At 44.9% G+C, this 12,043-nt stretch overlaps 1 protein-coding gene across 5 annotated transcripts in view; it reads right to left on the reverse strand.

The window, feature by feature from the left end:
- The window catches only part of PRDM11 (PR/SET domain 11), a 100,128-nt gene that overhangs the window by 30,394 nt on the left and 57,691 nt on the right, over window positions 1–12,043 (reverse strand). For 4 of the 5 annotated variants that reach the window (XM_064288242.1, XM_064288243.1, XM_064288245.1 and 1 more), the window contains exon 5: window positions 791–858. In XM_064288242.1, the coding sequence (XP_064144312.1) occupies window positions 791–858 (68 nt within the window). Of the gene's footprint in view, window positions 1–790; window positions 859–6,895; window positions 7,006–12,043 lie in introns of those variants that run through there. The other variant, XM_064288244.1, reaches the window with a different exon arrangement.

Raw genomic sequence — 12,043 nt, forward strand, 5'->3', positions numbered from 1 at the left:
TGTGCCCCTGAACCCAGCCATCCTAGGCCTCCTCTTCCCTCCCGACCCAGACCCACAGCCCCAACCACCGCTCCTGGGTCCCCAAGACAGGCCACCAAGGAGGCAAGCGTGCCCACCCCACCCGCCCGCCACCCTCACGGGCAGACTGCTGGCACACTGCACCTGCCAACAGCACATCACCATAGGGAGAGCACCATGCCGTGCCCTGGGTTCCAGGCTCAGCTCAGCCACCCCTGGGTAACCCCGAGCCAGTCCCCTGTTCTCTCTGAACACAAACTTCTGTCCCAACCACTGCACCAGGGTAAAACCACTCTTGGAAGTACTCAGGCCTGGGCAGCCAGCACTGTCCAAAACTGACTAAGCTGGAGACGTGGCTGGAAGCTTCCCCTTCCATGGGGGTGCTGCACTGGGCTGATCCCTTGACAACTCCAGCTAGAGTCCTGCCCTGTGAGAGAGCATCAAATTCCTGAGGGACAACCCCCCATCCCCACCTCCTGGAATGCTGCAGTAGCCTGGGGCCTGGGTACTCCAGACACACTGACAAGGGTACAGCCTCCAGGGTTCCCCCTAAACCTCTGCCTGGCTACAGGCCCTCCTCCAGAGCCCTCTGTTGGAAGCCTGGAGGAGTAGACGGGCCCCCAGAGCTGGACACAGCCCAAACCCTATAAATGGCAGTCCTGGAGCTTTCAGGGGCTCCACCACTGGAGACCCACAGCCCAACACACTCCCTTGACCCCTTTTCCAGAGGCCAGCCAAGGCTCCTGGGACATCAGTAGTGAGCAGCACTCACCTCATCCAGTTGGCTTTGGTTTCATCTGACCCGTCTACCGACTTGTAGCGGTTGTTCTTGTCCACGATCTGGAAGACAGAGAGAGAGTCTAGAATGGGCCATCCTAGAGGGGGCTTCATGTCAATGGGCTCCTGCCCAACCCAGAGCCCAGGGCCTGGCCCCCTCTGCCATCACCTGACAAGGTCCCCACCGCTGCAGAATCAAAACCCTGAGGCCAGGAACCCCTGCCACCTCCTCTCTACCCATTCCCTTTCTCCCAGAGATACTGGGGGGTGATGAAAACCCTTCTTGTGTTTTGAATTCCTGGGAGGTGGGCGGCCAATGGACGGAACCATCTCCCTCCTCTGTCTTGACAGAACACCAGCAACATGGCCAATAGACAGCACCTCCAATAGCATCATATTGCAACAAGAACTATATCCAGTCTTTCCTCCCTCTATAGTTTCTGTGGGAGACAGAGGCCAGCACTGGATGGTGGGCATAGAAGGGCATATAACTTAAATGTCTGAGAGCCTAAGCATTTGGGGATGGTCCCTTTCTCTTCTCTGAAAATGTCTTTATTTTACTCTCACACTTGAATAGAGTTCAGCTCAGTAGAGGATTCTAGGCTGATTGTTTTATTTTCCATCAGTGCTTTAATAAAAAGGCTGCCATGAACTCATAAGAAATCTTCTGTTAATCTAATGCCATTGTTTAGAGAATAATCTGTCTACAGTAAATTTTAAGGCTTTCCCTTTATTCTTGATTTTCTGTAGTTTTACTACGTTGTTTCAAGGCGGGAATTGACTTTTTTTTTTTTAATCTTCCTCATTATTTGATGAGTACTTTAAAACTGAGGACTTATGTCTCTTTTTCAATTCTAGAAAATTCTCAGCTGTTATGCTTTTGAATACTGTTTCTTAGTTATTTGCTTCAGTCTATCCTTGTAGAATTTCTACTAAACATATGTGGAAGCAGTTCAATCTATTCTCCACGTCTTTTAATTACCCTTTCATGCTTTTCTCTTTATCCTTCTGAGCAGTGGTCTAGGAAAATTTCTCAGAACTCTTTTCAATTCACTAATTCTCTCTGTGACTGTGTCCGGTCTAGAGTTATCCCATCCTTTGAGGTTTTCCTTTCTGCTTTTTATTAAATAAGTATCTTTAATTCAATGAATATTTTTCATTCCCAGAATTTTAACTTGTTCTTTTTTCAGATCCATCTTTTTTTTTTCATTCTGCCTCTTTTTGTTTCATAATGTTGCATTCATTCTTTTTTCTTCTTCTCACAGCTTTTTTGAGGTGTAACTGACATCCAAGGTACCTCTTCATGGGTTAGAGCCACCAACCTTTTGGCTAGCAGTCAAGCGCTTAACCATTTGTATCACTCAGGGACTCCAGAACAAATGTTAACTAACACTAAGTTATATTTGTCCCAGACTTCTCTTTCCTCTTGTTTCCAAGAAAATACACAGATGCAGTTGAAGACTCTTCCTATCACCACCTCATTCTCCTCCCACCCCAAGAGAAATCACCATCCTGAAGCTGGCAGCATCCTCATTTTTACCACTCAAGGATTTTTCTTAAAACAATGTACAGAGCTGTACTGCATGTTTGTAAAGGTTATAGAAATGGTACCCAAATGCACATATCCTTCTGCAATTTTCTTCCACTGAATTTTCCAAGGCTAGTCCCTTCTCATCTTTCAGGACTTGGTTTATGTCACCACTTCCGAAACCTGACATGAACCTAAAGTAGGTTCTCCCCTGCTATACCCAGACCTCCACCACCTCTTCTATTAGAACGCTGTTCCCTATTACTTCATCCTGTTACTTCCATTCAGAGATCTACTTACAGGGTACATTTCTGTTGGTGGTGGTGGTGATCTATTTGTTGATTTGGTAACTGGAAATCTCTCTCACTAGACCGTAAGCTAATGAAGGGAAAGCACGTGGGCATCCTGTTCATGATGGTGTCGCTGTTCCTAACACAGGGCTTGGCGCATGATGGAATAATGGTTGACTGAAAGAATGGATACCTTTTTTAGGAATAAGCAAGTTAAGAAAGAATTTATATAGGGTTTTTATTTTTTATTATGCTTTTGGTGATAGTTTACAACTCAATTTCTCATACAAAAATTTATACACATATTGTTTTGTGACATTAGTTGCAATCCCCACAATGTGACAGCACATTCCCCGTTTCTACCCCGGGTTCCCTGTGTCCATGCAACCAGTTACTGTTCCTTCCTGCCTTTCTCATCCTGCCTCCAAACAGGAGCTCCCCATTTGGTCTCCTGTATCTGATTGAACTAAGAAGCACACTCCTCATGAGTATTATTTTTTTGCTTTATAGTCCTGTCGATTCTTTGTCTGAAGAGTGGGCTTCAGGAATGGTTTTAGTTCTGGGTTAACAGAACGTCCGGGGGCCACAGTCTTGGGTGTTCCTCCAGTTTCTGTCAGACCATTAAGTCTTGTCTTTCTACATGAATTTGAGTTCTGCTCCTCACTTTTCTCCCACTCAGGCCAGGACCCTCTGTTGTGTTCTCCGTCAGGGTGGTCACTGGTGGTAGCCAGGCGCCATCTAGTTCTTCCTGGTCTCAGGCTAGTGGAGTTCTCTGGTTTATGTGGGTGGACCTTTTGTCTCTTAGGTTAATATTTTCCTTGTGTCTTTGGTATTCTTCATTCTCCTTTGCTCCAAGTGGGTTGGGACCAATTAATGCATCTTAGACGGCTGCTAGCAAGCTTTTAAGACTCCAGATGCCACTCACCAAAGTGAATGCAGAATGTTTTCTTAATAAACTCTGTTATGCCAATTGACCTAGATGTCCCCCGAAGCTATGGTCCCCAGGCCCCAGCCCCAGCTACTCTGTCCCTCCAAGTGTTTGGATGTGTCCGAGAAACTTCTTAGCTTTTGCTTTGGTCCAGTTGTGCTGACATTCCCTGTATTGTGTGTTGTCCTTCCCTTCAACAAAGATGATCCTTGTCTACTATCTAGTTAGTGAATTCTCCTCCCCTTCCCTCCCCACCCTCGTAACCATCAAAGAATGCCTTCTTCTGTGTTTAAACCTTTTAAGTCCTTAGAATAGTGGTCTCATAAAATATTTGTGCTTTTGTGATTAATTTCACTCAGCATAATACCCTCCAGATTCATCCATGTTGTCAGATGTTTCTCGGATTCATCATTGTTCTTTAATTGTTGCGTAGTATTCCGTTGTGTGCATGTACCATAATTTATCCATTTGCTGAAAGGCACCTAGGTTGTTTCCATCTTTTTGCTATTATTGTGAACAATACTGCAGTGAACATGCGTGTGCACATATCTATCTGTGTTTTGGCTCTTATTTCTCTAGGATATAGTCCAAGGACTGTAATTGCTAGATCGTATGGTGGTTCTATTTCTAGCTTTTTAAGGTTCTATTTCTAGCTTTTTAAGGAAGCCCCAAATCGTTTTCCAAAGTGGTTGCACCATTTTACAATCCCACTAGCAGTATGTAAGTGTTTCGGTCTCCCTACAACCTCTCCAACATTTATTGTGTTTTTTGGATTAGTGCCACCCTTGTTGGGGTGAGATGGCATCTCATTGTAGTTTTGATTTGCATTTCTCTAATGGCTAATGATCGTGAGCATTTCCACATGTATCTGTTAGCTGCCTGAATGTCTTCTTTTGTGAAGTGTCTGTTCACATCCTTTGCCCATTTTTCAATTGGGTTATTCGTCTTTTTTGTTGTTGAGGTGTTGCAGTATCTTGTAGATTTTAGGGACTAGACCCTTATTGGATATATTGTAGCCAAAAATTTTTTTCCCAGTCTATAGGGTCTCTTTTTAGTCTTTTGGTGAAGTCTTTTGATGAGCATAAGTGTTTGATTTTTAGGAGCTCCCAGTTATCTAGTTTCTCTTCTGGTGTTACTGCATTATTATGTCTTAGTTATCTAGTATTGCTGTAACAGAAATATCACAAGTGGATGGTTTTAAGAAAAAAAAAAAAAAACAAACCCAGTGCCGTCGAGTCAATTCCGACTCATAGCAAGAGAAATTTATTTTCTCACAGTCCAGTAGGCTAAAAGTCCAGATTCAGGGTGTCAGCTCCAGGGGAAGGCTTTCTCTTCTGTCGGCCTTCTCATCAATCTTTCCTGACGTGCTCTGCTCTGGGCACTGCTTTCTTGGTGGTATGAGGTCCCCCTGTCTCTGTGCTCACTTCTCTCTATCTCAAGAGATTACCTCAAGACACAATCCAATCTTCTAGATTGAGTCCTGCCTCACTAACACAAGGGCCACCCATTATCCCTCATTAACATCATAGAAGCAGGATTTACAACATATAGGAAAATCACACAATACAGGGAATCATGGGCCAGCCCAATTGATACACACATTTTGGGGGGGACATAATTCAATCCATGACTGTAAGTTATCGTTGGTATACTATTTATGCCATGTAGTAGGGCTCCTAGAATTGTCCCTATTTTTTCTTCCATGATCTTTATCATTTTAGATTTTATATTTAGGTCTTACAATATCAATATTTTAGTAAAAATAAAATGTGTGGTGTGTTGGGGCCAACTTGTACTAGCTCACTAAAGCTGACAGTTGAATTTTCAGGAAATTTAGAGAACTAGTTGTTAAACACAGCTGCTATTAAAAATTAAATTATATAAATTTACAATTATATTAAAAAATAAAGGTAACACTGATTCAAAAGCATGATTTTTTCCTAATTATTTTACTACCTTTTACTGTCACCTATGCTCATTTATATCTACTGTATCAGCTGGATCCACAATCAATACCCATGGATGCAGCAGTCAAGAAATTAGACGACGTATTGGGAAAATCTGCTGCAAAAGACCTCTTTCAAGTGTTAAAAAGAAAAGATGGCACTTTGAGGACTAAGGTGCGCCTGGCCAAGCCATGGTTATTTTCAATCACCTCATATGCATGGGAAAGCTGGACAATGAATAAGGAAGATTGAAGAAGAATTGGTACCTTTGAATTACTGTGTTGGAGAATATTGAATATACCGTGGACTACCAGAGAAGAACGGACAAAACTGTCTTGGAGGAAGTACGGCGAGAATGCTCCTTAGAAAGGAGGATGGCAAGACTTCATCTCACGTACTTTAGACATGTTATCAGGAGGGACCAGTCCCTGGAGAAGGACGTTATGCTTGGTGAAGTAGAGGGTTGGCAAAAAACAGGAAGACCCTCAGTGAGATGAAACGACACAGTGGCTGCAACAATGGCCACACGCACAGCAACAATTGTGAAGATGGTGCAGGACTGGGCAGGGTTTCCTTCCGTGGTACACAGGGTCTCTATGAGTCGGAACTGAATCAACAGCCCCTAACGACAGTAATAACAACTGTATCAATAGGGTGGAAATACAATTTATTGGCAGCTATGGCACATCTCGGAGACCCTGGTGGCGTAGTGGTTAAGTGCTACGGCTGCTAAACAAGAGGTCGGCAGTTCAAATCTGCCAGGCGCTCCAAGGAAACTCTATGGGGCAGTTCTACTCTGTCCTGTACGGTCGCTGTGAGTCAGAATAGACTCAACGGCAGTGGGTTTGGTTTGGTTTTTGGTACTGCATATCTCTTCCCACCTTGGCATTCAGCGACTTCACACTGGTATCTTGAAATCAGCCCTGGTGGAAGTATTTACACCATGGAAATTGGCACATATCCACCCCTACTTTACCAGCACCAGCAGGGTGTTAAACATTTATCAGCACACCACCATGAATATGTTTACGTGAGCATAGGCAGTCTGGAAATACACATCTAACTCTCAACTCTGGTTACCTCCAGAGGAGAGGTAAGGGGGCAGGGGAGATGACGTTTTTGCTTTACGTTTCTATTTATGAGAATATCTTGCTTTTGTTTTAAAAATCTCTATTTATGAGAATATCTTGCTTTTGTTTTAAAAATCTCATAAAGCAGACATTTATTATCATCCACATCAGTCATTTCAAGGTTAGTTCTTACTCCAATCTACAGATGTTATAAAGACAAAAAGAGAAAACACACATTTCAGGCTTGCCCTCTTCTGGACAGCCTCCTCAGCTGCTGCCCAGTCGGTAGGGACCCTCCCCCAGTCTCACAGATTCTTGTGCTTTATCGTAATACTAACCATCTTACGTTACTGTTTTCTGATTGCTCCTCTCTGTCCCATTAGCCAGGGAGGCCCTGGGGGTGTGGGGGAGAGGAGTAGAGAAGCATCTCTTGGCCATGCACCGGCAGATGGGGCACCTAGTGGGTAGAAACAACCATGGGATCAGAGGAATCGGGCAGAATCTCAGCTTCGTCCCTTACAAGCTGAGTGGCCTGCTCAGTTTCCTCATCTGTGAAACGGAGTAAGAGCTAACCTTCCAGCACTGTTGTAAGGACTGATGTGGACAACAGTCAATAAATGGTTGCTGTTCGCATCAAAATAAAAAAAAAATTTTTTAATTTTTTATTCGCATCATGGTCATTGTTATAATTATTAATGATGGGATTGACTGTTAGTTATTATTACTTCTGGGTGGTGGAGGCCTATAGGCCAATGTTGGGTTGTTGTAATCAGCATTTCTGCAGCTTTGATTGGGCAGAGAGGCCCGGAAGGGAGCTGTGAGGGACACGGGAGCTGCCCAAGACCTCTGTTGCTGGGTTTAGATCTAAATGTTTCCTAAGAGATGTTTCTTGGCTTATCATTCCCACCAATCAGGATTTCCTTAAATCAAGTATTTATTTAACAAATACCACCAAGGAAGGGGCTACTGTGATAGGCTCTGGGGATAAAAAGGTGAGCCAGATAGACGATGTCCTTGCTCCACCAAGCTCCCAGTCCAAGAGGACATGGAAGAGAAACGACTGTGACACTGTCAGTACTGTGATGGGGAATTACACAGATTAGAAGAGCTCTGAGCTTGAACCCTGCACCTGGGAGCCAGTCGGGGCCTTCTTGGGGAATGGAAACTCTAGGCTAAGGTCCTGGAGAAGAGAGGGCAATGGTATTCTAGGCAGAGGGAGCAGAGGAAAGCAGGATCACACAGCCCTGCAAGCCGCAGTACATGTCACTGATGGGCCCAAGCCACCCCGAATGGACCTCCAGTCCCAGGACTAAAATGGGTCCAGGAATGGCCAGCCAGGACCAGATGCTTTGGGCTGAGCCCCAGAAGGCTGGTCTCCCAGCATCTGCCCCCTCCTGAACCCCTGCTTTATCCCTCAAGGTTGACTCTGTAGTCCTGTTACATACCCGGGGCTTCTCTGACCAGCCCAGGACTGAGTACTGTGATACAAGGACTCTGATAACCTGGACCTGATCAGAGGAGGGAAGCTAGCATGGTGTGGGGGTCACCATGCCATCTGAAGAACACTCAAGAGACTGGGTGCGGTTCCCTTTGTCTGGAGGAGAAGAGAGCAGAGAAAGGAGAGCCATCACCAAGTATGGGAAGGACCACCCTGTGGGGGAGATGGGACCAGGACCAGTACACACTTAGAGGGACACAGACCTGAACTCAGCTTAACCAATAACTGCCTAACAGGCAGAATAGTCTACAATAGGATGAGCTTTGTAAGGTGGTGAGATTCTTGTCACTGGGAGCATTTAAGCAGCAGCTGGATGACCCACTCTCAGGGAGGCTGAAGAAAGGATTTCCCCACTTAGTGAAAATCCGTCCTAAATGGCCTCTAAAGTTTTGTCTAAAGCTAAGACTGTATGATTCGATGTGGGAAGATCCTTAGACAGTAATCTAAAAGCATGAGTTACGTATGGTGCCCTGGGTCAAGCATGATTCATGTGAACCAGAACGCTATTTCTGACCATGGTAATCGTTAATAAAGACAATAATAAAATATCATCAACAGCCGCCATTCATAATTTGGCTGTGCCAGTCCCTGTGCCAAGGATTCTAATATACGATCTTATTAATTCTCACAACAGTTCTATCCAGTAGCTATTATTAACATGCCCACTTTACAGATGAGGAAACTGAGGTTCAGGGTTGTCAGGCAATTTACCCAAGTCCACAAAGGAAGTTAAGTGGAGAAGCTGGAGGAAAGGAGTCTCTCTGTTGGCACAGCCCATGCTCTCAACCACTCTGCAAGTGACAGATGCTGCCCATGACCCCCAAGCTCCCCCTAATGACTCCATCAGAATCAATCACCCAAGAATGTTCTAGAGCCCTCCCTGAACTCCCAGCTTTGCCTCTGGTTTGAGCATGTTTGCTGTGTGGAAACTGGCATATCATAGGAAGGGATACTTTGCTTTGCAACTGAAAGTCTGCTGTAATCGAGGATTCACTGTTGGGGCTCCTCTAAATGGGGCCATAACTGAATGCTGCAAAGCCTAGGTTTTCACAAATCTGCTTTGCTTGCAACTTTCCAGGAACCCATCAGATCCATGAAGCATTCTGATTTCCAGCCCTGTGCCTCCTGTTAGAGCAAAGTGCTAAGAATGATCTGTGACGCCATTCCCAGGTGATAACGCTCTTTCCCACACTTCAGGCGCTCCTCTCAAGAACCCCAGGAGGAGGCCACCTCACCTTGGTTCTGCAGTCACTTCCCAGGGGAGCAATGGGAAACCCTGAGAGGTAAAGAAGTGGGACTAAACTTGAACTCTGGCCTCTACTGCCTCCAGAAGCATTGAGTGAAGAACACTTAAATTGGAAGAGGGCTTCTGAGATTACCTAGGTCCCACGTTCCTAAACTGGTGTCCATGGGCGGGCTTCAAGAGGTTCCTTAAAATGTGCGCATCCTGTTGTGAACACTGGAGAATCAGTATAACTTCCAAAATCAAAAAAGCAAACTTGTTGCCGTTGATTCCGACTCACAGCAACCCTACAGGACAGAGCAGAACTGCCCCATAGGGTTCCTAAGACTGTTATCTTTACGGAAGCAGACTGCCACATCTTTCTCCCCCAGAGCAGCTGGTGGGTTCGAACTGCTGACCTTTCAGTTAGCAGCCATGTGCTTAACCACCACACCACCAGGGCTCCTTGTATAACTTTCGAGGTGACTTAAAAAAGGTCCGAACTACTAATCGAATCCATCCTCCTTAATTTAACTGATAAGGGTATTAGTACTTCCTTTTATTGTTCTAAAACTACCTTTTATCAAATTTCAAAAAGGCCCTGGAGACCTGGTAAATGAGGCATTTCCAAATTTCAGATCCGGTTTTACAAACTTTGATTTCACCCCCTACCCCCAGCCTTTCCTGAAACCCAGTGAAGCTAACTAGGGATAAAGCCAGCTGTGATCTGTTCATCACCTTCTACACAACAGACATACACCAACCATTTGTATTCACAGCAACTCATAGTGGTATATCTCATTATTATACAACCCCGTTTTACAGGTAAGAAAACTGGAGCTCAGAGAACAATTGACTTGCCCAAAGATACACTTCCGGCAAGTGGTAGAGCCAGGATTGGAACCTAGGAATGTCTGAGCCCAGAGCTGGGCTGTAACTAACCAGGACACCTCTTCTCATCACAAGTCCCTCTGCTCTGTCTGTGAAGGGCACCTGGCCTTTTGAACCAAGATCAGGACCAACCACCCCCTTCCCCAACCACCATGACCTTCCTCTTCTTAGCAATGAAGCTGGCTACAGGTGATGCAAAGAAAATTTTGAAGTCCATGGAATGGGCCCTTGGACAGGAACTTGAAGAGCAGCAGTCAGAAAGATTGGCCTGAATTCTCTCTCTTAGTTTTCCCTTACATAAAGGTCTTTTTTTTGGGGGGGACAGGGATGGGAGAGGAATCTGGGTGCATCTGCCCAGCAGTGAGGGCAGTAAAATGCAAATTGGAATGGGCCTATGGCCAGAGAGAAATGAGATAGAAACAAAGTTCAAATATCATGCTGCAGTTTTGAAGGATCTTCCAGGTTCACACAGCAGAGGGAAGCAGTTAACAGGGCTGATGTGAAAATCACCCCATGGAGTTGTTCAGTACACGACCTGCACATCCATCCTGGGCGGCCCTGCCCCAGTAACCAGTGAAACCAACAAGAGACAATGAGAAAAAAATATAGAGAAAAAAAAACAAAAGCTGCCAAATACTCATCAAACATGGAAAAGGAAACAACCTTATACCATGTTCTTGAAAAGCAGTCCCTAAAGAAACAGGAGGTTTAAGTGTGAGTGGGAAGAAGACCACGGGATGTCAAGGGGCCTTTCAGCTATTCACACCTGAGGCTTGGTGATTACTAGCTTGAGCTTTGGTCTGAAATACTGGTCCCACAATTAGCAGTGTAGCTTTGGACAAGTAACTTGGCCTTTTAGTTCCGGTTTCCCAATGTGTAAAAATGGGGTAATAATAACTACCCAGCTGAATTCTCTTATGAGTATACGAAGAATTAACATATACAAATCGTTTAGTACCCAATACATGGCAATTATTATTATTGCCTATCAACCCTAACTAGGGGAGTCCCTGAGTGGTACAAATGGTTAACATGTTTGAGTCCACCCAGAGGCACCTCAGAAAAAAGGCCTGGCAATCTACTTTTGGAAAAAAAAAATGAGCCACTGAAAACTGAATGGCGCACAGTTCTACTCTGACACACAAGGGATTTCCATGAGTCAGAAACAACTTCACAGTAACCCTAACTAGCATTTGCTGAGGACTTGCCAGGATTGGGGTGCTGAGCTAGGCTCAGAGGGCATAGATCAGATAAGACTTGTTTCCTCAGGGAATTTTCAAACACCAGGAAATTCAAAGTCCCCTATTGTCAAAGCTGGGAAGTTTACTAAAAATTAGTGTTTCTCATACTAGGGTCTTTGGACATAGTCTCAAGATCTGAAAACTCTACGAATTTTTAATTGAGTGTTTTCATTTTTTAAAAAATCAGCGGGAGGGGATCAGCATGAGATTTGCACACCCACAAGAGTACTGTGAGATTGACTGACTGAGTTGGTACCTGTGGTAGATCTGGGTTCTTGGCCCCGTTCTTCCCTATCACCCTTTGCCAAGTGTCTCTGCACTGGACTCTTCCTTTAGAGGTGGGTCGTACTTCCTCAAGAAGCCCTGGTGGTGCAGTGGTGAAAGCGTTTGGCTGCTAACCGGAAGATCGGCGGTTTGAACCCGGCAGCCACTCCACGGGAGAAAGATGTGGCAGTCTGCTTCTGTAAAGATTACAGCCTTGGAAACCCTGTGAGGCCATTCTACTCTGTCCCGTAGGGTCACTATAAGTCTGAACACATTCAGTGGCAGTGAGTTTGGTTTGGGTTTTGTACTTCCTTGCTCCTTGACTTTGGACAGAGCCTTGTGACTTGTTGGTCAATGGATGTTCATAAAC

This window comes from Loxodonta africana, chromosome 7, assembly GCF_030014295.1.
Source record: "Loxodonta africana isolate mLoxAfr1 chromosome 7, mLoxAfr1.hap2, whole genome shotgun sequence".
NCBI classification, from domain to species: domain Eukaryota; kingdom Metazoa; phylum Chordata; class Mammalia; order Proboscidea; family Elephantidae; genus Loxodonta; species Loxodonta africana.